This window comes from Myotis davidii, unplaced genomic scaffold (genome assembly GCF_000327345.1).
Source record: "Myotis davidii unplaced genomic scaffold, ASM32734v1 scaffold292, whole genome shotgun sequence".
In the NCBI taxonomy this organism is placed as follows: Eukaryota; Metazoa; Chordata; class Mammalia; order Chiroptera; family Vespertilionidae; genus Myotis; species Myotis davidii.
The window spans coordinates 5,115,772-5,143,021 of NW_006285042.1; the positions used below are offsets into that span (position 1 = coordinate 5,115,772).

The 27,250-nt window shown below is 38.0% G+C and overlaps 1 protein-coding gene across 7 annotated transcripts in view; it reads right to left on the reverse strand.

The window, feature by feature from the left end:
* Positions 1–3,421: 3,421 nt before the first annotated feature.
* Positions 3,422–27,250, reverse strand: part of SHPRH (SNF2 histone linker PHD RING helicase, E3 ubiquitin protein ligase) — a 67,593-nt gene continuing 43,764 nt past the window's right edge. For 6 of the 7 annotated variants that reach the window (XM_015558527.1, XM_015558525.1, XM_015558526.1 and 3 more), the window contains 9 exons: positions 25,313–25,456; positions 23,003–23,104; positions 20,411–20,482; positions 19,163–19,351; positions 12,550–12,642; positions 11,825–11,911; positions 10,968–11,146; positions 6,575–6,655; positions 3,422–5,404 (listed from right to left, as the gene is read on the reverse strand). In XM_015558527.1, coding sequence (XP_015414013.1) covers positions 5,308–5,404; positions 6,575–6,655; positions 10,968–11,146; positions 11,825–11,911; positions 12,550–12,642; positions 19,163–19,351; positions 20,411–20,482; positions 23,003–23,104; positions 25,313–25,456 — 1,044 coding nt within the window. In that variant the 3' untranslated portion in view covers positions 3,422–5,307. Of the gene's footprint in view, positions 5,405–6,574; positions 6,656–10,967; positions 11,147–11,824; positions 11,912–12,549; positions 12,643–19,162; positions 19,352–20,410; positions 20,483–23,002; positions 23,105–24,819; positions 25,066–25,312; positions 25,457–27,250 lie in introns of those variants that run through there. The other variant, XM_015558529.1, reaches the window with a different exon arrangement.

A 27,250-nucleotide genomic window follows, 5' to 3' on the forward strand; every position in this document is an offset into this window, starting at 1 on the left:
GCCTTTCAACTGATTGAATCAAGCCTCCTCCTCACCCCCAGGCCACCTGGAATAATATCCCTGAAGACCAGCTGATTATGGACTTTAATCACATCTACAGAACACTTTCACAACAACACCTCTATTAGATTAGTGTCTGACTGAGTAACTGGTACTACCGCCTAACCAAGGTGACTCATCACAGGTGACCATTATCTCTGTGGTCAGAGAGCAGTTACACAGTACCAGTCCTTTTACATTCACATGAAGACAATATTTAGTGTAAAAAATCAGCTGCTGTATCCGATCCAAACTCGACAATTTGTTTTTAAACAAAGTTAAGATGCAAAATTAAATAGAACTGTTATACCAAGTCCATTAAAAGTCTATTGCTGCTGCTGAGATAGATTTCCTTCTAGACTAGGCCTTGGACTATGATCAATAAAAATGTACATAGAACTTACTACAGCCTTCCACAATGATGCATAACTTTTTAATAGCTAAAGATTTATAAACATTCTGATATAATAAAGCCAGATCAGGTACCAAAATACAGTCCCTTTTAAAACATGGGTTTGCATTTACCAAAGATTCCATTCTGTGACAAAGGAAAATATATTTAACATGATCAACAGCAGTAAGTAATGCTCTCATCTTAGTCAATGAAAATCTTTATGAAGAGTCTGGGAAAATAACTGGATGTAGCACTTATTGGATTGTCAGCAGCTGGGGGACAAGGGGCAGAAGTGCCTTTGCAGGTCTGAGGACAGAATTAGGGGTGGGGTAAACATAAACTAGATGGTCTTGAAAGAAAATAAACACAGGTACTTGTTAGGGTTGCTGAAGGAGGTATGCACGAGGCCAAAAGTGGTGAGGGATTATAAATTTATATCTGGAGACCAGATGGGCTGAGCCCCCAAATGGTGCCAGCAATCCGGGACCAGGAGTCAGAGATTTTTAAAGGACTCTAGACAGGATTTTTAGGCGGTGAACTCTCTGGGTGGGTCTGGATCCTGGGAAAGTCCAGAGGGGAAATGGTCTTAGCAAGTGGGATGTGGTCTAAGGGAAAGGGAACATCGGTTGTGAAGTGGTCTAAAGGTCAGTTCCCAGGGGACGAGGTATTGATTCAATTATTTGGTCAGAACTAACAGCAATCTCAGTAGATATACCCTAAATAAATTATTAATAAAGTGAGGAGACACTCAATTTCGAAGGAAATTTAGATACAAATATTTGTTCTGCAAGGCACTGGAGGGGTCAGTGATCTAAATTCTTAATCATACAGGCCTGAAAAAAAATCCCACAGGTTAGAAATATGTCCTGGCACAAAGCTGCTCCTCGAATTGGCTCTCTGAGGGGCGAGGAGCATAGGAGGTTTTGAGGAGAGAAAGATACCTAAGGGGTTTGAAGAGGAAGACCTTTAAGAAAAGGCTGAAAGGGATGGAATATTTGATAGGCAGCAATAAAAAGTTACTGAACAATTTAATAACAATGGTCACCTGTATAAAGGATCATTACACAGATTATGGAGGTTAGATTTTATTTCTACTTTGCAAGGGAAAAAAAGCATAAGCTACAGTACAAAAGATTTGGTTTCAATAAAACAAATTCAGTTTCAATGAACAAAATCAGTCTTGAGAGTCACTGATATTAAATAATGGAATAGGATACAACAGATGGTGCAGGACCTCAAAGACAAGATACAGAGCTAGCCCCTGAAATGCTGATGAAAGTAAGGGAAGGCTAGAGATGGTAATTTTGGTCCCTGCCAAGGTCTCCTGCTGATTCTGTGGGTGACGCTTTTCTGCTCTATAACTGTGTGAAATGCTTGGTCTCTCGGGTCGCATCTTGTTTGGGCCTGTATTATTCCCATGGCCTTCCTTAGACTTGATAATCATTAGAGGAATGCAGCTGTAGGCTTGAGATTTTACAAAAACCTCTCATTTCCTCTTCCCTGAGTTTCAAGAAAGCCTGACTTTGTGCTTGCTTTATGGATTTGAAGAACCCCCATCTTCTCGAGTAGGTGCCTTCTCAATCAATAAACCCGTCGTTACTCCAAACTTTGACATGCTGAATATTGGCCTTTTTAAAGCGTTGGGTACATGAACTTTTGGACACCTCTATTAACACTGCATACCTATGATGAGAGTTGAATTCCCTTTGGGGTTATCAACTACTCACATGGTCCTCCGACCAAAGGAATACTTGCAAGTGGTTTGCATTCTCCACAGTGTAACAGAGGTATATGGAGATTCTCATAAATTTTATAAAATATTGAGTTAATCGATCCTACTTTGAAGAAATACCATTGAAAATTAGATTTCCTTTATCAAAGTAGCCAGGCTTAAAATGCATTGCTTGTACTGCACTGTTTTAATGACATTTCATTTTTACATTGGCATGCCAGTTAAAAATTATAAAGTGGCATATTATTGTAGGATTTTATTTAAATTCTAGAAAAACTGAAAGATGTTTTACTCAATTTAATTAAACCTGAGGTCATTTAGCATAGGTGATTTTGCATTTTTTACAGATTATCCTTTGAGGTTCATAATTATAAAGAACTCTAGCACACTAAACCTTGGGAGAACTGGCAAATGATGGCAGGGAAAGATTTCAGGGACCCGTTTCTTCCTTTGTCCACTTGAAAGGGCAGCTTGAGGTGATGATTAATCTCACATTGCCAAATTCAGTGCCTAAATATTTTAATAAGTACTGTTAAGTTTAATAATTATTTGTAAAGTATTTGTGACTTTTACATGTTGAATTATTATGTCAAGAGTTTTTAGTTTGTTGTTATTAATGTGATAGGGAAGGGACCAATCGTTAAAATCAAATGCATGGATCATGCTGCTGAGAGCACATATACAAAGAGGAAAGCTGAAGCTGCAGTAAACACAGTAAAGCTCTTGGGTTTGAAGCAGACGATTATGGAATGAGAAAGATTATGGTACATGTATTTTACATTGTATGTAAAGAAGTCTTTTCAGTCCTATAAGCTAACCGACCCACTTATGAGAAAATGGTTCCCTACGTCCAAACGTACTTTAAGCTCTCTAAGGACTGGAACGAGCTCACTATTTCTCACTGTTGTATTAGCACAGCACCCATTTACGAACTACTATTTATAAGCACAGTGATATTTCAGAGAATATAAAATGATGGAAGAAGGAAACAAAAAAGTTCTTTGTTTGCAGCCAAATGTGGGGGTTAGATCTGTATTTGTTTGAATAATTATTTGGAAGAATTGTCACAACTATTTTAAAGAAGTAACAAATGTCTGTAACATAAACAATTCTTCAGTATAAACAATTCTGACATCTTTTGTTGAGAGACCAAACCAAAAAAAACAAAACAAAACAAACACTCACACAAAAAACCCCCAAAACAAGTAAAACCACACTGTATATTCTACAGCTTAGAAATTAAACAAATCCCCAAATTTCAACTTCCACTAAAATATTTATTTAATTGATATCTTACAGAAATAAATAAGAGCAGTTTTTCCTCTAACACAGACAGGCATATTTATATGTATGTATATATAGAGAGATTTTTTACAAAATTGAAGCATACCAAATTGCTTCCCCTACAACTTTAGCCCAAAAGGAATACTAGGAAACAAACAGAAAGACTAAAATATGCTCATCATTAGTTATAACCATGGGCTCTGAATCTCAGCGAAACAGATGAGTGAGAGGAAGAACGTGAGAGCTGGAGTCAGGGTACCTGAGCTGCATGATCACACTGGTATGTATCATAGGCACGTTTCTCAATATTTCTGAACCTCAGTTCTCCTTTAAAATAGAAATGATGTTAATCATACCAACTTCACAAGATTGCTGGGCAAATTAAACATGTGACTGTACAGGAAAGCTCTTTGTAACATGCAAAGAGCTATAAAAATAATAGTTCTGTTTAATCTCATATAAAAGAATCAGTGCATATCTCCCTTCACCAAAGAATAAGCACCAAAAATGTGTGTTTGTTTCTTCAGCTAAATTATCTCAAACCTAGAAAAAGAAACTGCACCTTAACTAAGCACCAGAGCATCTCGGGCAATGTGATTCAGGGGATGTTTCTATTATAATTTTCTGCGTGGCTAAGCAGAAGCTAATGAGTCCTGAGGGTCATTTAAAACTTTGAAGGCTCAAAGAAAACAAAACAAAACAAAACATAACAAAACAAAACAAAACAAAACAAAACAGGAGCATTTGTATTATATCAAATGGCTAAGATTTAATAAGCTACTATTCCTTAGTTACCAATTCAAAGTCCATTAATTCTTCACAGAAGAAGAAACACTAAGTTATTAGCACTTGCAATTATTTGCTGATGTAAATATGATATTCTCTTGTTTCAAAGATAAAATACTGGTCCTTGAGATAAGTATTAGTGGAATAAAATAACAAACCCGATCGTAAATTTAGATATTTCTGGTTAAAAATCTAGTTACATACACAAGAACACGGGAAAGGAAAGAAATGCAAGACATCAGTATAATAATGATTAAAAAACCTGCCACATTCCATGTCATAATAAGAACTAAAGGTACAAAAATTATGATATTTACAGATACATTAATCTTAAAACATGTAAAACTTAACAACAAGAAAAAATAAAAGTAGAGAGAGCTGGTTAATTTTAAGATAAATATTAATACATTTAGAAGCCCTATTTAAAGTTAACTGCTTACACTGACACTATTTAACATGTAATAGAAACAGGAAAAGTGTTGCAAATTTTCGTGGCAAGATAAAGAGAAAAGAAATAATTGCCTAATATTAAGTTATTGTTAGGAGTTGTAGTACTGTAGTTACTATGTATGAAGTTAGAGTCTAAACCTACTTAAATAACTAGGAGTTAATGTAATTCATTATCTACTAAAAATAGTATTTACAAGATATTGCTGAGTTATGTGCTAAAGATACTGAAGGCCCTTCCAAAAATGAGATTCGTGTTGGTTGTACAACCAGGTCATACAAAACTAGGCTAGTTTACTTTCTCATGTTCCAACTCTTTTTAAGACTGACCTTATCAAAAGAAATGTACATAGTACCTGCCTTCATTCACTCATATATAGTCTTCAGAACAAAAATAAATGTTTTATTAGGAGTGAAAAATTAAAACCTTTACATAACTTCTGGAAACAGCATATTGAAAAGGTCTCCATGACTACTGGGACACTGTACATCTGAAAAGAAGGAAATCCATTTGCCTAAGGACAGTGGATACTGACATCTAGTGGATAGTTTACTTGTAACTTTGCTCTACAAGCTACGGCAGTTTTTAAATACATTGACGTTTGCAGACTGAATCAGGTGCACTTCATTCAAGTTCTTCAGTGTCTTTGGTAAAGAGGTCTGCCAGATCAGCCACGGTCAAGACAGAGGCCTCTGGATGCTTCGCCGATGAGCTGGTGTGACTGCAGGATTTTCCAGGTGAGCAGAGTCAGAAAGAGACCCCAATGAGTAAATGATTTCATTTGTCTTATCTATTGTTCTAGCCTTATAATACTATAACATATAAGAATATAAAGATAGTATATTCTTATAATAATATAAGGATGTCCTTAAGTTTTTTACCTGAGTCATAAGAAACTCCCAGAAGAAAGTAGGTGATGAGAACAATATTATATCTTGTTAAAATTAGTGAAGACTTCTATATATTATTTTCAGGCTTTGTCATAAAATGTCTTTTCTTTGCACAATTAATAAAACAAAGAAACAAAACCTCTCCAACTGTTACTAAGGCTCTCACCTTACAATTTACCTTCTTATTTTCCCAAGTTAATTTGTTTCAAGAGAACTTCAACAGATCTTCTAATTGCTATTTTATTGAAGCAGCTTAAATATAATCACTGAATTCTGTTATGTATGGAAACAACAACAAAAAGCCTCATGTTTGAGGCAAAAACTCTGGTGGTCACCTCCTTCCTTCCTTCCCTTAAACACCGATGGAAGACAATGTCTGGTTTCAAATTGCTTCTTTGCCACCTATGCAAAGTCCCCCCCATCTCTACTGTGTGTACCTTCTAAACACACCTATCTCATGAGGATGCAGTAAAGCATTTGTTTATGTTTTCAAATGACTTTAAAGAACAAAGTTATGGAATAAATATTAGGAAGTTTTAGGATTCCAAAGCTGAGTTTTGAAAATTAAGGCTGCTTTGGTCTCTGCTGCTGTTCCGCCTTTGGAGTTAACACCACGATTACCAGCAGAGTTTTAAGTCCAGATCTTCCTCTCTGTGTGTGACTGACACACGTGAACTTCAAGCAGCATGTCAGTGTCATTTTACAGATATCAGACCAAGGCTTTTAGGTGGGGCATGAAGATGGATATCATTTAAAAGTCTACTGTGGCAAAGAACAATAGGATAGTTTAAACATTTTAATACATTACACTCCCTATTAATACGTTAAGTCAAATACAGAATGAGCACTAACTGAAAATTTTGACTAGGTAAAATGCCATACCTTAGTTTTAACAGGTATTTGCACTTGTACCTTTTTGTTGACAAGTGGTCATCTAAGTGAAGAAGCTCTTATATATAAACAGAAAAACTTCCCCATCCACTAAATAAACTGTCACCTACCTCCTCTCAGCAGTTTTCAGCATTGCTTGCATTCTTTCTTCTATTGTTGCTTTAATCAAGAATCTGTGTACAATAGTAGGTCTAGGAGGTACATAAAAATTACAAGTTTAAAACCATCTTAAAACTAATGGAACAAACACACTTAGTTTTGCATATGCTATATCATCAGTCAGTTGGCAGGTAGTAACCAAGGTGCTAGGTGGGGATGGTGGTGGTTCAGCTCATTAAAATGAACTATTTAATCTCAATGAACTCACATATAAATGAGGGGAGACACAATGAACACATAAACAATTACGATATTTTCAGGTACAGATAATGCCTGGAAGGAGGCTGACATGAGTTGAAACATGACTGATGGTAATGAGACACTAAGCAAAGGAGGAGTGGGAAGAGTATCCCAACAGAAAAAACAGTAAATAAATGCAAAGCCCCAGAAAAGAACATGCTTGGTTCAAGCTTAAAATGTTCGAGAGGCGGAAAGAAGGCTACGGTGGCAGAAACATCCTATAAACTCGGGGTAGAGAGGTGAAAGCAAGACTGGAGAGGTGGGCACAGGTCAGAGCACAGGTCTTGTAGGATACGGCAGGAATTTGGGTTTATTATGGTTATATTAGGAACCACAGTGGATTTTATGTGTGATTTGAGTTATACTTGGTTCTACTTCAGAATCCCGTGGGCTGCAGTGCAGGCTGGACTGGTAGGCAGCAAGAGTGAGACAGGGAAGCCAGCTAAGTTCTGCAGTTGGCCAGGTAAGAGGGTGGGCTGGACCCTGGTTGTATTAGTGAAGGCAGTAAGCAGTCAGTAGATTTGGAATATTTTGGGGAGATGGAGCTGACAAGACTGAAATAATGTTTGGATATGAGGTATGAAAAAGAAATATGGAAGAGTCCTAGATTTCTGGTTTCAGAAACTACAGATGATAGGGCCACATTCTAAGATGGGGCAGCCGTGGGGTGGTGGCAGGCGGTAGGAATAGTTTGTTTTGCCTATGTTAATCTCAAGTTTTCTGTTAGACAGGCATCCAGGGGAGGTGTAGTGTCCACAAACCCAGGTACCGAGATAGAATAGATGGATGCATCTGGGACAGGAGCCAAAGGGACATGTCTGGAATATACTGAGCCTCCCTATTACTAAGGATGAACCATCTGCGCTTCTGCCTAAAACCAGTCTCTACACTGAGAATTACACCTCTTGCCCACTCAAAGGTACTATCCCAGCATTCTCCCCAACTCCTGCCTAATTAGTTTTTCTATCTCTAATGCATCATTCTATTATTTCTCTCATATGAAAAGGGGAAAATAACACAACTCTCTTGATCCCACTCTTCCTTTTCTCTCCTCTCTGCAGCAAAACTCACACTAGTCCCACCAGCTCTACAGTCCACAGTGCATTGTGGTTAAAAGCATGGAGTGCTGAGGCAGAATGGCTGTTTGAAACTTGCCACCACTTTACTAGCCATGTGACCCTGGACAAGTTACTTAACCCCTCTCTCTTATAAAAGTGTTTGTTAATAAATAAATAAAATCCTATTCTATCTTACACTCACACCAGGCCCTTGCCTCCACCACTCCACCCAAACTGGTTTTGATCTCCATGCTGCTAAGTCTAAGGATCAATTCTCAATCCTTACTGTACTTGACATTTGGACAGTACATGACACAGTGGATCGTATTCCCCTTCTTGAGTTACATTCTTTACTTGGCTTTCAGGACATCTCCCAGTTTTCTTCTTAATGCGCTGTTTGATCTTTATCTATCCTCTTTGCTGGTTTTTCCTTTTCTCCCAGACCCTTAAACTTTGGGGTGCTCTGGAGTTTCATCTTTGGTTACAGTCTCTGTTGGTAACCATATTTAGTCTCAAGACTTAAAAATACCATTATATGATGATGGCTTCCAGATGTATCTCTCTAGTCCAGACTGTTCTGAACGCTGGACATCTATATCCCATTACAGAACAGACATCTCCATTTGGATGTCTAATAACATCTCGAACTTATTTATACAATGAAGTTCTGCCGTTCCCTCCCCGAGTCCTATAGCCTTCCCCAGGCCCACAGAAAGCAGCTTCATCCTTCGGTTGTCCAGGTTAACACCATGCGTTAACCTGACTCTCACACACCATGTCCAGTCTGTTCACAAATACTACTGGTTCTACTTTCTAAATAAATCCAGAACTTGACCGTGTTTCACCATTTCTACTACTGTTAACATGGTCCAGATTACCTTCCACTCTCACCAGGATTCCTGCAATTGCCTTTTAACTAGTCTCCCTGCTTCTAGCCTCCCTTGTGCCCCCACTCCCTCCCCATGCCCAAACATGACATTTGGAATGACTGTTTCAACACTTATATTAGCTCATGTCACTCCTCTGCTCAAAGCCTTCCAATGGCCTCTGGGCCCTATATAGTCCTTCACACACACACATAGCCCTCCAGCCAAACTCTCTGACTTCATCTCCTACTTCTTTCCTCTTTGCTCCCTCTACTTCATCAACTCTGGCTCCTTCCTATTCCTGAAATACACCAGGCATACTCCTGACTAAGGGCCTTTGCACTCAGTGTACTGTCTACCCAAATAGTCTTCACTAAGGTATCTGCTGGGCTTTCTTTATCTCACGTCTCACCTTGGTTCAGATATCACCTTCTCCACAAGACCCCCATGCTGTCCTGGCCAGCCACCTGCATTCTTTATCCTCCTTACCCAAGTCTACTTTTCTAACTCCTAACACAGTATATACTTTTCTTACTATGCTTATTGTTTACCATCTGCTTCTCTAACAACTTTTTATAATCAGGATTTTAAGCCCCAGTATGGGCATCTCAAGCACCCAGAACTGTCCCTGGCAGACAGGTGCTCAATATAAATTCACTGAATGAAGTGTGTAGATACTGATACAGGAGACTGTTCAAGTTGGTGATGGAAAGAGGAGGCACTTCTAATCTGATTGTATCTGATTTCCCTGTATGAGGCTAGATCGTTGTCAAAGGGCAGGAGGAAGATGTAGAAGACTTAAGATAGTCTCCTTAGAAAGTGGGACAATCTATTTACTAGGGAAGCATGGTTGAATTGTCAGGTAGTGTTAAATGTTCTTTTAGACTGTGGCCTTCCATCAGAGAAGAGTCCAGTGCATGCTTCAGAAACATCGGTTAGACAAGAAGTCTATGTTTAAAAACATAAGACAAAAAATAAACACCCCATAAAAACAAACAAAAAACAAACAAGTAAGACATAACTGCATTTTAAATGATACTTGGTAGTACTGTAGAATAAGCCTGAATTTATTGTATTACTTTGCGATATTTTGCTAAGCATTTGCTTAATATTAAGTCATCATTTATTCTCTCAGTTATTGCTCACAGAGTCCATGTGTCTGAGCCTGGCCCAGGAAACCTCATCTCCTGCCACTGCTCTCCTCATACCTTACATCTCAGCAACTGCAAACTCCTTACTGTCCCTAGAAACATTATGTTGGTTAACTCTTCTCTGCTTTTGAAAATAAGACTCTCTTTGGCTGTGTGAACACCCCTTTTTAGCCCAACTTTGAAATAATTATTCCTTCAAGACTAAACGTAATACAGCTTTTTCTCACTCTCCAGGGCACAAACTGCTCACTCCCTTCTTTTGTTACCACAGTACTTCTATTATATTTTTGCACATCGTACTGCAATATATTCAATCATCCATTTCCTGTACTATATGCTAACCTCATTGGGGACAACAGATTATGTCTTTTTTCAACTTGACTCTTCAGTATCCAGCACAATGGTGTTCAATCAATATTTACTTATTAATAAGTTCTTCATATAGATGCATTTTTTTGAAAAACATTCAAGGCATCTAACATCCAGGAGGTAATACATATGAGCGACCTTATAAAGAATAATGGTCCATCTTGATACTTGAATAAAAGTAGTCCATACTAGGTTTGCTTTGGGCCTTAAACTAAATCTAATTATCTCTAAGAGTAGACCTGTCTTAAAGTGAGGCTGTCTTTTCCTAAGGGGAAGAATTTAAAAGGGAGATATCTGTGTTCAGTCATGCATGAAATATGACTTCTTTTAAATACAAACTACCTGAGACAATAAAAAATCAATTCTTCCCAAAGTTATGATGGATGCCTTCAACTTTGCAGTTGTCTTAAGCAGTTTAAGGAACTTCTTTGACAAAGTATCAGGGTAGTTTGTGAAGGAGCAAAGGCAAAAATCTAGGAGAATTTGGGGGTTTGTTGCTTGGAGGAGGGAGGGTTGGAAACCTCTCAAAATGTCCTTTAGTTATATAATACTTGAAAATTTAATAAATGAGGAAGAGATTAAAAATGAATAGGTTATGATGAATACAAATGAAGAGTCTTAGGAACTTGAAACAAACATGACTGATATTAAAGTCCTTACTTTGTTTGTCCAATTCGGTGCACCCTTCCTATGGCCTGAAGCTCATGGGCAGGGTTCAATATGGGCTCCACCAAGAGAACGTGAGTAGCTTCAATGATAGTTAATCCATTAGAACCTGTGTGCAGGGGCAGCAGCAAAATATTGATTTGGGGATCATGTTTAAATGCTGAAAGGTTCTCCTAAAAAAGAAAAGGTACATTTAAATTTTAGCTGGATCAGTTAGAAGTAAGAGCAATATATTACAGCTCATGTTAAATATGCCTAGTGGTATTGTGGAATATAATAGCTAAGAAAATTAAATGTAAAATTACTATTTTTAGAAAATGTAAACTTGTTGCTTGACTTTATGAGTACAAGTGTCTCCTAAGTTCTAGTTGAATCACTATGTGATGTATGCAAATTAAACTATACGAGCTGAGAGAACAACAAGAGTAAGAATGTGTTAGAGCATGTATGATAAGAGACATGAATCTGCTCAATGTTCACTTGGTCTTTTTGTGTGTGTTTGCCTTGTTAGGTGTGCACTGTTGTTGCACTGAGTGTGATGTAAGGACAATCTGACCACATGTAGTTTTGCCTGATGCAGTGAATTTAGAACCTAATCCCAGGGGCATGAGGCCTCAGTCCACTCAAAAGGTCTATTATAGGCCATCTTTTGTTATATTAAAGAAATGTACCTCAAGTCAGAAGAAATCATGCTATGGGTATAACTGAACAGAAAGAAAATAACTATAGTTTCTCTACTTTGCTTTATAATTGATCAAGACACAAGGCAATAAATGAAAGTAAGCTAGTTAACAGAACTTTCCATTTGCAATGGAATCCACTTTAAAAAACATTAGAAGATCTTGGCATACCTGAAATGTCTTCACACGACTGATCTGTGCAAACTCCATGTTGTTGTCAGTGAGAGCTTTTGAAATAATATCTAATACATCTTGCCACTAAGAACACATAAAATAAGAAAATATTTATACATCACTTTCACATTAAGAGAATTGAAAAGGAACTAAGTCAAAATAACTTTTGTACCTCAGAATTAAGTAAACACAAAACCAAAACCTTTAAATGAAGTACCATCAATATTATTTAATACTATATTGAAATGGTAGTGTTTTTATTTTTTTTAATCAAATGCTAGTTAAAGATAGGGTAAAGAAAATAATCATCTTTGAGAACTGAATTAAGCATAAATAATAGAAAATTAATAATCGAGTGCTTAATGAATGTGCTTATTTATCTTTCCAAAAGGAAAACTAGAATCTTTCTCTTTAAACAATCAAGTTCATTTGCAAAATGAGACTTTCAAGGTACCAGATTCCAATTTTTAAAAATATTAATATAAGAAAATCCCCAAGTAAAAGGAATATAAAAACACGAAATGTAGCTATTGGAATTGTCTTGTGAAGCATCATAAAATTCTATAAAAATAATTCTATCGTATGGACATAGAAAATAATCTATCAGTAATTCTAAACCCTACCTATATTATGGCAAACTTTAATAACTAGTTCTCAGACATAACATGATTAGATAGAAAGCCAGTCGGTGTTAACAGTGAGGATGAAAATGCTCATTATACCGTTGAGAAAACAAGTGCTTTAGCTTCTGGATCTCTAAGCTGGATTCTCATCAGAGTTCTGACCACAGCTTCCACTTTTGTAGAATGACTACCCTTTGAACACAAAGAAGAAAACACATTATTACCAAATAAAATTTAGTTAACAACAGAAGGGAAAACCATTATAAAACACTTTTATTACCAAAACTATATGGTAGGTACATATGTGTTTATCCTTTTTTATTTTGTATTTTCTGGGAATTTTCTTTAGCCTCAAAAGTGTACAAGTTATGGAATTTATACCCTGAGAGAATCTATATAATAAAAGCCTAAGTGATCTTTACAGTGGAATGACCAGAACAACTGGTCGCTATGATGTGCACTGTCCACCAGGGGGCAGACACTCAATGCAGGAGCTGACCCCTGGTGGTCAGTGCACTCCCACAGGGGGAGTGCCGCTCAGCCAGAAGCCGGGCTCAGCAAGCAGGTGGGCGGTAAGGAGCGAGGAGTCCTGGACTGCGAGAGGGCGCAGGCTGGGCTGAGGGACCCACCCCCCATGCACAAAATTTGTGGACTATATATGCAAAAGTCTATACATGCAAAAGGCTAATATGTTAAGTGTTCGAACATTCAACTGTTCACTATGACATGCACTGACCACCAGGGTGTAGATGCTCAACACACAGGCATGGAAACATGGAACAGACTGATGAATCTCAAAAGGAAGGGGGGGAAGAGGAAGGAGGGAAAAGAGGAAATAAAGATCTCATATGCATACAAGAGGTCTGGTGCATGTATTTGTGCACCAGTGGGGTCCCTTGGCCTGGCCTGCAGGGATTGGATGGAAACCGGTAGTCTGACATCCTCCGAGGGGTGCTGGATTGTGGGAGTGTGCAGGCCGGGCGGAGGGGCCCCACTGGTGCACGAATCAATGCACCGGGCCTCTAGTCTAAATATATAAAAGGCTAATATGCTAAGTGTCCAACCATCTGACCAGTAGCTATAACATGCATTGACTACCAGGAGGCAGACACTCACGCATAGGCATGGAAAGAAACATGGAACAAACTGATAAATCTCAAAGGGAAGTGGGGAGGGGGGAAGGCAGAAAGAGATTAACCAAAGATCTCATATGCATACTAGAGGCCTGGTACACGGATTCATGCACTGGTGACTGGTGGGGTCCTTCAGCCTGGCCTGCAGGGATCGGGCCAAAACTGGCAGTCCAACATCCCCCGAGGGGTCCCAGATTACGAAAGGGTGCAGGCCAGGCTGAGGGACCCCACTGGTGCACGAACCCATACACCGAGACTCTAGTTCAGCGGTTCTCAACCTGTGGTTCGCACCCCCTTTGGCGGTCGAATGACCCTTTCACAGGGGTCACCTGAGATCATCCTGCATATCAGATATTTACATTACAATTCATAACAGTAGCAACATTACAGTTATGTAGCAATGAAAATAATTTTATGGTTGGGTCACAACATGAGGAACTGTATTTAAAGGGCCAGAAGGTTGAGAACCACTGCTCTAGTTGAATATAAAAGCACACCAGAAAGTCATACAGAAATATGGCCCTGAAGGTAAGATTTTGTAGCATAGATTTTTCTTTAAATTTCTTTGGTGGTTTGTAACTTGTAAATAACTTGAATGTTTCCTACTACTGTTCAGTTTGGAGGAAGTCACTTGTTGTCTTGGTATTTTGACTTCCATTACTTTTACTCTGGACTTTTCTTTTTGAAGTAGAGCTAACTCTCTCATGTGCCTGTGCTATCCATAGTAGTTTCCACTAAGACCAGCTAACATTGTTTTATTTCTGTCTGCACCTGTTCACCATACTAAAAACCCAAATTGGTGGTGACAGATACAACTTGGTGCTGTTATGCAACTTGTATGACTGGTCTCATAAAGTGGGAATACTTTTCAAGCAAATGCCTGGGGTAAGTGCTGGGTTCTTAAGCATTAACATGCTAATTGAATGAAGTTCAATGGAAACTCCACCTCGGCTGTGGGAAATCTTACAGTGCATAAGGCCATCAAAATATTATCCTGTTCTTTTAAGCACCTTGAATAATGATTTTCAAGAGATAAGTTAGCAATAGCAAAAAAGTAAAAGCTTTATTTGCACCCAAAGGGTCTTAGGGATATTATCTTATTCAATAAAAGGCTAATACGCAAATTGTCCCCTCGACTGGGAGTTTGACCAGGGGGTGGGGCCAGCTGGCCAACCACCCATGGCCCCTGTCCCCGACCAGCCCACCCCCGATTGGCCCCAATTGGGGCCAGCTGGCCGGACCCTGCCTGTGCACGAATTCGTGCAACGGGCCTCTAGTATGTAAATATTATTCAATTGTCCATCCATCCACTCACTGAGTGCCTGTTACATGCCAGGCATTATTCTAGATGCTGGGGACACAGTATTAAATAAAACAAAGTCCCCACCTCAAGAACAATGTCCTTTCTACATTTAGTGGAGTTTATACTCCACAAAGCATAAGCTCTTCATAAAGGTAATTTCATAATTTATGGTTTAAATCTTAGAAGTACATTTTCTCCTGGATAGAAACTTCTCATGACATAAAAACCTTGTCCAGTACAGGGTCAGGGTTTCTACCAACAAAAATGCTCTGTGTGAAACCTAGTCAAATTTAGGACACAGGGAACATGCCACGTGGGGCTATGTTCTGCCAGGAGGCCTACTTCAGTATCCAAAACGCCTGGCAGTTGCCAGGACTTGCAAGGGGAATTTTGTTTACTTTGTGAAATGCCCAGTAGGTTCCAAGGGTCATTTAGGAATACTGTCATACTGTCGTTAGGGCAGATACAGTCTTTAACTTACAAGCATCCACTATAGAGAACATTCTGATCTCAGTATTCATTTTATTTCTATGGTTAATAAATAGAATCTCTTACATTATGAAATACCAGTAGAAAAAACTGTCTTATGTTATTTAATACTATTTTTATATTCTTTAAATATTTATTATCTGAGATCTGCTACATAATTAAGCACTATGTATGATATTACGTTGTTTATTATGTTCAATAGTCTCAACTATTGGCTTAGAGTGAAATAAAACATTTTATTTTTTAAAACATTTTATTTTAAAAAATATGGTTTTATTGATTTTTAGAGAGAGAAGAAGGGAGAGGGATAGAGAAGTAGAAACACTGATAAAGAGAAACATCATTGATCAGCTGCCTCTTGCATGTCCCCTATTGGGGATCAAGCCCACAACACGGCATGTGCCCAGACCAGGAATTGAACTGATAACCTCTTGGTTCATGGGTCAACACTCAATCACTGAGTCACACTGGCTGAACTGAAATAAACATTTTTGATAAAATAAAAACTGTAATACAATTTAAAAATTACTTCTCAGGGTTGTTTAATAAAGATAGGGATTTGATACTCAGTAATAAAAAATCCCCTCGATTTAGGGATAGTTTGAACTAATATTTCCAAAATTTCAAAATAATGCCTTCATTATTCACATTGAGCAGAGATCCTCAAACTTTTTAAGCAGGGGGCCAGTTCACTGTCCCGCAGACATTCCACACATGCGCACTGCGGGCCTGGGACGAGTTGGCTGCTAAGCAGGACAGGCAGCAGCAGCAAAAACACCCACCCAGCGGGCCGGATAAATGTTTTTGGTGGGCCGCATGTGGCCCGGGGGCCGTAGTTTGAGGACCTCTGACATAGAGCCATCTTTACCTGACCACATCCTCAACTCCAGGTTAGACGATGTGAGCATTTCATGGGAGAGTTTTAGAAAGTCAGAAGAGTCCAGTGAGAGTCTGAGACAACAATAAGCAGATGCTTCAAGGCGAAGTGGCAGACACCAGGGCAGACATGTGACAGAAGTTAAGAAAAGGGAACAGGCAACAGAAGGCAGAAGTGACAGATACAAATGGTGACAGAAAAGGCAGCAAGAAGCAAGGTGAGAATGTGAAAGAGGGATACAATTTGCTTGCATAATAGGTACAATATTCAGTCATATATTTAATAAAAAAGAAATGCAAATATGTGTATCTATAACAAAAGATAAATTAACTTTAGTAAATTCTGTAGTCTTATAATTTTTTACAAGATGCTTTAATTAACTCATGTGTTCATCAAAACCCATGAAAGACAGGAAGAAATCAGAGCACAATGAACACAGCTGTACACTGATACCCCTGTCCCAACAGGACAACAAATGGAACTGTCTTAGTCTCTTTCCTGGGTTCTAGGAAAGCTGCCATAGGATAAACAGGTGTTAGGTTTGATGGGTTCAATGACTCAGTTTCACAGAAGCTGTACTGTTTACTCGTAGCTAGAGTGATCACTTCCTAAACCTCAGCGCATTAGGCCTGACACAGCAGTTCTGCTGCTCCCTGTACTGTGAATGCTTTCATCTAAGAGTCAGCAGCCCTTCTTAGGCATGAATGCCATCTGTAGTCCTTGGGATGCCTGAGGCCAGAGGAAGAGACAGAAGAAAAAGAAAAAAGAGCTAAGAAAGACCATTTTTATGAGAAGAAAAAGGAGAATTATAGGAGTGGAAAGAAAGGAGGAGAGGGGGACAGAGAAGGAAAGCAGTTCTTTGTGTGGTGAGTAGAATAAAGCATAACCACGCTAGATATTATGCACTAGGACAACCCACTCAACATCTGGGTCTCATCGCTTCATCTTCTAGAACCCTTTTTTCTTCACCTCACTTGGGTCACCCAATTCTCCAGCCACATCTGGAGTACTGAAAACTGTCCTATCTGAAAATGACTAAAGAAAATCACCTATTCCTTGCTAAGAACATCTAATCTTACAGCTTGTTTGCTTGATAGCCGAACCTCTACCTATTATTTGGGCAGAGCTGACAGTCTCCTCCTTATTGAAGCAGAGTGTTCCTGGGGCCGCTGTTGACAGCACACTCGCCTGGAGTGCTGTCTCCAGTTCTCCTGCTAGGTCTCCTTTCTTAGTCTGCTCGCTTTTTCCACCTTCACGAGCTATGGAGTCTGTAGGACCTGATCAGAAGCTAACTTCTATGTTCCTTTTCTTAGGTCATCTCATGCTCTCTCATGGCTGCAAAGATCTCTGAAGCCAATGACTGACTTTTTAAATCTCCAGCTCCACATATTAACACTTTGCTGGATAGTTCTAATCGAATGTCTTAGGCACTTCAAAGACAGTATGTCTAAATGTACTCCTCTTCCAAATACCTTAACATAGTAACTGCACCATATCTTCCTGACTTTTTCACATCAGAAACCAGGGAGTCACCTCTGAAATCTTCATCATCAGTCCCTACAACATTATTTTGCTAATCAACTTCACTCTAAATATCTCTTAATATATCCACTTCCACTGCCACCAGTGTAATCAAAGACATCATCACTATTGCTGTAGCCTCCTAATCTTGTCTCTCCAAATGTTCTCTACTATTTTCTAGACAGCAATGTAACTGATATTTTCAGGTTTTACTCAAGTAGCAGTAGGAATAAAGAGCAATTAGATATTTTTTAATTCAACTATAGTTTCCTTGGGAGGGGACATCCTAACAACTGCCTAATATTCTAACATCTTAACTGAGACTGACTAAGTGGGATAGTTAATTCTACCCCAAAATACAATCCTTAAACATAGCGAGAAGAGAGCTTCAAGGACCCAGAAGGAGAAGGAATTAAGGGAAAAGATTTTATCACCTCTTGCTTAAGAGCATGTGCCACCATTCTCTTGGCTAGTTCTTCTGGCCAACATCCCATACTACATTCATCTATTTATTTGTCCTTCACCTAAGCTTAGTTAGGGGAAAAACAAATCACGTTTAAGAAATACAAAGAACAGAAAGTCTAGTACAGGCCTTTCCTGAATAAATTACAGATCCTGTTTGGATTTCATATTATGGCCACTTTCTTAATATTTGGAATGAAGCCCTACCTGATTTGACTCAGTGGATAGAGAGTTGGCTTGAGCACTAAAAGGTCCTGGGTTTGATTCGGTCAAGGACACATACTTGGGTTGCAGGCTCCTCCCTGGCCGGAGTCCTGACCAGGGCATGTGTAGGAGGCAACCAATTGATGTGTTTCTCTCACATCAATGTATCTCCCTGTCTTTCCCTCTCTCTTCCACTCTCTCTAAAATATCAATGGAAAAGAATCCTTGGGTGAGGATTAACAACAACAAAAAAATTTGGAATAAAGCATGGGAAAAAAAATTAGAGAAATAAAGCCAAGTGTAGGCTGCACCCTGAAAGACCACTAACTTCAGTAACCAGTCTACCTGCTCCTTCAACATGGTTGGGAATATCCTTTTTCCCTGATATTCAGGGCTAAATCAAAGAATGAGGAAAAAAGCTTTCTTTAAATAAATCTCTAATGTAACCAGAGCACTATTTGTAGTAGACAGAAATACTATAGAAAATAACAGGGAAGTGGAATTCTAAGAAGGCACTTTTTGGCCACAGTGGGCATGCCTATCGCTGACTATGATGGAGGGAGTGTTCTTGTGCTCTTCTCACAGGAGAGGGTAGATGATGAAGCTGAGGCTTTCAGGCAGTGTGTCCACAGACAGACAACAGTGGTTCCTACACATGCACAGCCTTATTCTGATTTTCTCATTGCCCTGACTACTCCTCTATATGTTCTTAATCTACTTCACCTTCACAGGGATGTCCTCTTCCTGGCTGGCTTTCTCCGAGGTGAAGACATACGAGATTTCTTTGTGAGACGTGTTCTGCCGGCAGATGGCACACTTAATGGAGCTTCTGTGGGAGCCCACGCTGTACTGTTCGATAATAATGGAAACGCATTCATTACAGAAACAGTGCCCACAGGTCAGGACTGCCCACTGGAAAAGAAAACACAGAACATGCTCAGGGAGTTACTACCGAAGATCCCTTCCAATGTATACATATATGAAGAGGAGAAGTCATCATTGTACTGCCTAAATATTTCATTTTCCCATGTTAAAGCATTTCCCATCTTATTTCTTATAGGAAATAAGATGGACTAGTATCTCAGATATTTTAAAAGTGGTTCTGGGATACATTAAAAATTACTAAATAAACAAACAAAAATGTATTTTTGAAACCCCCTTGATCATATTTTAAGAAAGACACAATAACTTTTCTGGAGCATATTATGGGGATTTCTCCCCTTTTTGGCAGGGGTTGGGGGGGCGTGTAGAAGAGCATTAGATTTAATCGAGGTGTCAGTTCTAAAAGTTCTGACATCTTGTGTTAATTATTTAAACTTTCCACCTGATAAAAACCACCAACAATAATAAAAACAGAATGGTGCTAGGAGTGACAGGCTCCTAAGCCCTAAGCTATGATGTCTCTGTACTTGAATGGAGAAATGGTGTGTGGCTGGGCCTTCCCTAGGTACTTTGCAGGATGAACTAAAAAGCCTCTTGGAAAAGAAGCCACACTAAAGGTAGAGAAAATGTGATATATAAGCTCAGTTTAAAAACACTGACTGGGAAAGGGAAAGGGTTATTTGGGTTTTCCTGGGTGACGCAGTTTATGACATTCTCCAGGTGCACCTCTGCTCTCAAGGCCTGGGTCAGGGTCCCCAGGAGCGGGGGCTTCAGGAAAATGACTCAGTGGCATTTTTGTAGACAGAGCAGTACTGTTCTGTACCCTGTGCACCTTTCATGCCACGGGGAATGAAGGGCACTTCCTTTACTTGAGGGGACTTGTGCAGACTGTGAGAGCTCAAATGGACAAGAAGAAGAGAAAAGCAAAACATATCTACAATGGAGGAGAAGCCAGAGTCATCTGGCACCAGAATATTAGTAGTGACAGGAAGTTGACTGAAATGGCATAAACAGAATAACAGACAAATAGCAATGCCTTTGAAAACTGAAGTGTTTTATAAATGCCAGTGATGTTTATTATAATTTCACCTGTTTTCCCAGCTGCCGAGCACAGATTGGACAAGGTTCTGGATTAATACCTCCTGACGTCTTGTCTTGAGACTATCCAAAAGAGAAGAATTCAAAAATATATTGGTTATATTTGAAAACCTGGTACAAATACAACTCATTTATGGAAGTAAATTCTGGCAATTGCAATTTTAATAACCTGATGAATATGATGACCTGATAATTTATATTTTATTACTAATACTATCATTCCTGGATTTACAAATCACATTTACTAAATAAGTGAACAAAAAATGGAAACAGTTTTATTATAGTTTGTTAAAGTTATCATATTACTGTAGTTGTGATTATTATAGAAGGCAAAATGAAAAGAACAATATGATATAATAAGCTAAATTCATAGATTATATTTTCAAGCTAGGTTTTGTTACAAAGAAATGATATATTCTGCATGTCCGCTTAGCATGGCTCACAAACATAGGAAGAGGCAGCATTTATTTCCATAACTCCTTATTAATACTGGTTTCTTCTCGGTATCCTTTTTCTAATCTCATTAAGGCAAAACAAATAACTACTGATCTGAGACCTAATTATACCTGGGAATTATGTTGAAGTATAAAAGCTTTTCAAAATCTCCTTAAAACTATTTTTAAAAATGAAAAGAGCTTTAGAAAAGTCATCAAATGGGCAGGTTTTCAAACTGAAGAAAACATAAAGGATTACTAAAGTTTTTAAGTCTGTGGTTTCACTAACCAAACAGTTTTTTATAAGTCATTGCTCTTGACTATCCTTGACTCTCTTAGCAACTCTCAAATATACAATACAGTATTAAATATAGTCACTATGCTGTACATTATATCCCCAAGCTTTATTTATTTTAAAACTCTAAGTCTGTATCTTTTGACTCCTTTCACCTACCTCCACAACCACCATCTCTGGCAACCGTCAGTTGTCTGTACCTACGAGCTTAATGTTGTGTGCTTTTTATTTTTTACTAGAGGCCCAGTGCACGAAATTCATGCATGGGGGACAGGGGGTTCCTCAGCCCGCCTGCACCCTCTTGCAATACGGGATGTCCAATTGCCAGTTTAGGCCCGATCCCACAGTCGCACATCCCTCTTGCAATCTGGGACCACTGTCTCCTAACCGCTAGTCTGTCTCCCTGCCTGATCGCCCCTAACTAGTCTGCCTGCCTGCCTGATCACCCCTAACTGCTTGCCTGAACGCCCCTAACCACTCGCCTGCCTGCTTGATCGCCCCTAATCACTCTTCCTGCCTGCCTGATCGCCCCTAATCACTCTTCCTGCCTGCCTGCTGCCTGATCGCCCCTAACCACCCTCCCTGCAGGCATAATCGGCCCTAAATACCTCTGCCTGTCTGCCTGATTGCCCCTAATCACTCTCCTGCCTGCCTGATCTCCCATAACCGCCTCTGCCTCCACCCCCGCCACCACAGCTTCATCTGGAAGGACGTCTGGAATGACGTCTAGAAGGTCATTTGGCTGTCTGGTCTAAGTAGCATATTATGCTTTTATTATTATGGATTAGATTCCACATAAAACAGAGATCATATGGTATTTATCTTTGTCTTATTTCACTTAGCATAATGCCTACAAGGTCCATCCATGCTGTTCCAAATGGCAAGAATTATTCTTTTTTATAGCTGAATATTATTCCACCTTCTTTATCTATTCATCTCTCCGTAGACACTTAGGTTGTTTTCACATCTTGGCTACTGTAAATGCTGGCTCATCATTACCTGCTTCTCCTATAAAGAAGTATAATTCCTCAACAAGTAGTAGATTCTTTAAATGCTTTGGAGTCCACTTAACCAGTACCTGACATTGAAAACAGCTGTTTGACAACATAACGTTAATATTCAAATTTCTGTAGCATCTTAAATGCAGGCCATTCTGCTCTAAGTCATTTATTTACATCTAATCTGTCAAGTTCAGCTGAATCACTATCATCTTATTAATCACTACTTGATCTAGTGCCTGTGATATGTCCACATCAAATTACTCAAAATCCCTTGAGGCCAGGGACCAAGTCTGTCTATCTCAAACTTCTAGTACAATGTATACACATAGTAGATGCTCAATAAATATTTGTTGAGTGCCAGAAAAATTAATTATTTAAAAAATTTGTTAAGTTCATTATCTTTTATTTCAAATAAACATAATCACAAAAATTGGGATTATATTCCATTTATAATTTTAGTTATTTTTTTCCTCAACTGTCTAACATGAGCATTTTCTCATTTCATTTATTCACAATAATAACCATTTAAAATATTTAATCATGTCATGACAATAACCCATAATTTATATAAATGTAATTTTTGTTGGACATAACTATTGTCCTAATCTGTATAGTGCATACCTTTATATTATCTATGTAACATATTTTCTATAGATCATCATCTTCATTTGTGACGTGTGTAGCTATTGTAGACATAGCTAGTGTTCAGACTCATATATCTAACAACAAATAAAACACTGATTAAAAAAAAACCCTGTACAATTAATTATGGGACTAATAGTTTAAATGGAGTCACTAAAGTGGTTTATTGATAACATAGCATGGAAAAAAGTAGCATATTTTAAAACAATACCTTCTCCAAGTTATTTAGGTAAAGAAGCTGCCCAAGTTTTTTCTGAAGCTGTGATGTAGCAACAGTTTTATCATTTAGTAGTTTTATCCGATTTTGCTCCACCTGAAAAACAAAACAAAATAACTTTATTCTCTCTCAGAATGGTGGTAAAATTATATTAAAAAGGCATAATTCTCCCTCAATACAAATATGTCCTCTTTTAAGAAAACTCATTTACATGAGAAAACTCAAATGTGGAAAATGAATAATAGACAATATATTTCAAAAATAAATGTATATATTTTTTGCTTAAAACTCAATGTCAAAGTTTTAAATAGGAAACTTTCCTATACACTTGAAGTCAGATATAAAAAAAAAAAAATTAACCCAAATTCTATCTGTATCATTTTTCAGTAGTACATCCATGGATAAAGAAAAGTGAGCCCTAACCAGTTTGGCTCAGTGGATAGAGCGTTGGCCTGAGGACTCAAGGGTCCCAGGTTTGCATCCGGTCAAGGGCGTGTACCTTGGTTGCGGGCATACCCCCAGTAAGGAGTGTGCAGGAGGCAGCTGATCGATGTTTCTCTCTCATCGATGTTTCTAACTCTCTATCCCTCTCCCTTCCTCTCTGTAAAAAATCAATAAAATATATTGAAAAAAAAAAAGAAAAATGAAATAATATGCTACTCTGGCCAGGGTGATTTTAAGAAATCTAGAGAAAAATCTCAATGCCCCCATCCTCTGTATGGCCTCTTCAGTAGAATATAATAGACAAAACAGGAATATAAAAATAAGATGAATTTGTTAAAAGAACAACACAAAAAACACTTGCTGAGACTTCTATTTCAAAAGTTAAGTGAGCTCTTTTGCATCCAGCAACTGCAGCACCCACCTGACCCCAACCGTCCGCCCCCATACCTGACTGGCAGCTCAGTCCCCCCAGCCTCATACTGTTGTCGAAGTGAGACTCTGTGCTTACATAAGAAATCAGGCCTCACTGGAGACATTCAAGCCAATGTTGGACAACTACTTTTCCAGAACAGAAAGGAAATTCATGCATTAGAAAAAGTGACTAATAAAGGTACCAAAAAATATGGCTACACAAATGCTAGAATCTGATTAGATAAAACAGTTTCAAGAATTTCTTGGAACCTACAATAAACTTACAGAAACTTGCTTTTTGGACTTGTGTGAAAGACTTCACAACAAAAGAAGTAAAACATAAAGAGACGACCTGTTCAAAACATTGCTTACAGGAATATTTAAAAATGATGCAAAGAATATCCATGCAATTTTAGGAATATCATATCCAGCAGCCTGGCAGCCATGGCAGAGAAGTCCTGACGGATGGACTTTTCCTAAAAGTTGCCAACAGCTTTCCACTGGAAATGAAGATTCATCTGATAGAATCCCCTGAAAGCAGTAGCTACCATGTTAACCATCTGTCATGACTGTCAAGTGAAAACCACTAGAAGAAATTTGCTATTTACCAGGAATGATCAAAATAGAAGTTCTTATTATCCAATGAGAACAGTAAGATGAAACATTTGTTGAGGCCTTATGATTCAAGAGCTTAGCCACTTGATTAGACAACCAATTGTTTCTTCAATTGTGACTATTAATTTTAAAGCAAAATATGAGATAGAAATTTTTTTTATTATTTGTAAAAGAAAAATAAGTGGATAGATCACTGAAAAAAAAGTTAAGATAGTGTGTAATGAATATTACCAATTTTCCTGAGTTACGGTCTCTAAGCTTTATGGAAAGAAAAAAATTTAAAAGATTTAGCATACACAAGGAATACAAGTACATTATAAAGAAAATGATATTTTTAATATAGAAAATGTTGGTGAAGTTATTTTTTAATAATGAGATATAAAAAGAGATTTATTAGCAGATACGTTGTCAATATGTGTTCATCGTTAGCAAAGGAAAATACTGCAAAAGATGTTTTTGGTTTTCTTAGGGAAGACTTTTCTAGTTCTGAAAAAGCTGACGTAATAGGACACATGTCTGAAAACTGACCAAGAATATCTTTAGGTTGCATCAAATTGAAGGTGTTCAAAAATAGGTGAATCTGCAATCTGGAGAGAAACAAATGAACCGAAATGGTGAATTTAAAGCAAGTATTAGATGTGAAATTGCTCAACTTTGAACATTTCTGACCTACATAATCAAATAACTTCATATGGATCAAAGAGAAGAGATTAAACTGTAGAGATCATTGTCGTGACTCTCTCTCCTCTATGTCGTGACTCTCTCTCCTCTGAATCTTGGGCTTTTGTATTATCTATTTGCTGTGCTCTTTTCTGTGGTTTACTTGCAAATTACCTCATGTGGTTCAATGATGTGAAGAACAGGTGGATTGGGCTTTGGCTCCCTAGGATGACGAATTCTTAGACGTTCTGTAGCCATTGCCAGTTCATCAACAGCAGATACACGATTCCTCAGAGCCATCCAGTACTCATGAAGCAACTGGAGGAACAGAAAAGACAAAGACATCGGTAAAGCACATAATTAAAAGTGGTTAAAACCACCAAGATGTGTCTTGGTCAAGTCTTCAATGAGGTCTTATAACATTGAAATTTTCATTAAGTGTCTAAGGTACAAGCAATTCTTTTTAGGAAGAGAAAGTACAACTGGAAATCTCCATAGGACACTGCAGAGTATTGCCTCTCTAGATTCTTAGGAGAATATCCAAAGATTCCTTGGTAGAACCAAAGATCTGTATAGCTTAATACTAGGCTGGCGAAATCTCTATTTTATTTTTTAAAGAAATATTGTATTATAAAATATTTCACGCCGAAACCGGTTTGGCTCAGTGGACAGAGCGTCGGCCTGCGAACTGAAAGGTCCCAGGTTCGATTCCGGTCAAGGGCATGTACCTGGGTTGCGGGCACATCCCCACTGGGGGATGTGCAGGAGGCGGCTGATCGATGTTTCTCTCTCATCGATGTTTCTGACTCTCTATCTTTCTCCCTTCCTCTCTGTAATAAATCAATAAAATATATTTAAAAAAATATATTTCACACTTAAAATAATATGTATATATGAAAACGATAGTACGAAAATACACAAGTGAGTCCTATCATCCAATTACTAAAGAGGACAATACTAAATTCTTAGAAAGCCTTTTTGTTCCTTCTTAACTATCTCACTCGTTCCTCACGTATTTTTCCTTCAAACCCCACCCCGCTCCCATGGGGTAACCATTATTCTGGGTTGGACTTATTATTCCATACTTTTCATTGACATATACTAATCTCAACATTCTTAATAACCTGGATATTTAGGTTTCTGAAATTGACAGAAGTGATATCAACTATTATAAAACTTTCTTCACTAACATTACACTTTGAGGTAGATCCTGACTGATGTGTGTAGCAGCTCATTCATTTACATTGCTGTAAGAGGGTTTAGTCTGCAATGTTAGGAGAAAAAAGGTACAAAATTTTGGGAGAATTACAGGATAAGCATTCCTCTGACACAGAGCAAGTGGCCAAACAGAACCTAAAGGAAGAATGTAGAGCTAAGTGGACATAACACAGTACTATCTTCCTCCATAGCTTGCTGTAATTAACTGTGTCAATGTGCTTATACATTAAAATAGTAATGTGAAAGAACAAAATGATTATGAGCCAATGATTTCTATACTCTAAAAATAACTTTCCCAATTTATCAAATAGATGAACTGATATAACAGACAGATAGCATGCCTTCTTTTTCTGGATACTTTTTATTCTGCTTTAAAAGGCAAGAACTTTAGATTAAAAAATATGTTAAACAGAATTATAAATAAAACACTTCTTTCATGGCCTTACCCATCTCACTTGCAAAGTAGGATAACAGATTAACAAATCCAAATACAAAGACAAATAAAAAATTAATAAATTCTAGAATCTCATCTCAAGGTCAGAGTTACAACATGAGGAAATTACTAAAGTATCAATATGAAAGGTCACTTTGCGCATTATAAATAGCAATGGTTTCTAGTCTCATCTATTGAGAAATATTTACTATGTTCTCCAATCTTCATTCAAGGTTGTTGATGGTTGGTTTTACTCACAGAGCAAAAATTAAATAAAAAATGAAAAAAATCCCTACTCTAATTTCACAAATTAGCTTTGTAAGGTCAAGCTAAGAACAGAAGAATGATCATTTTCACAGCTAAATAAAAGGTTTCATATATTTTTATTTTAATAATGATGTTCTTTTAGTAACTTAATAAATAGAAGTTAATTATTCAGTATGATTATTTTTATTTTTCAT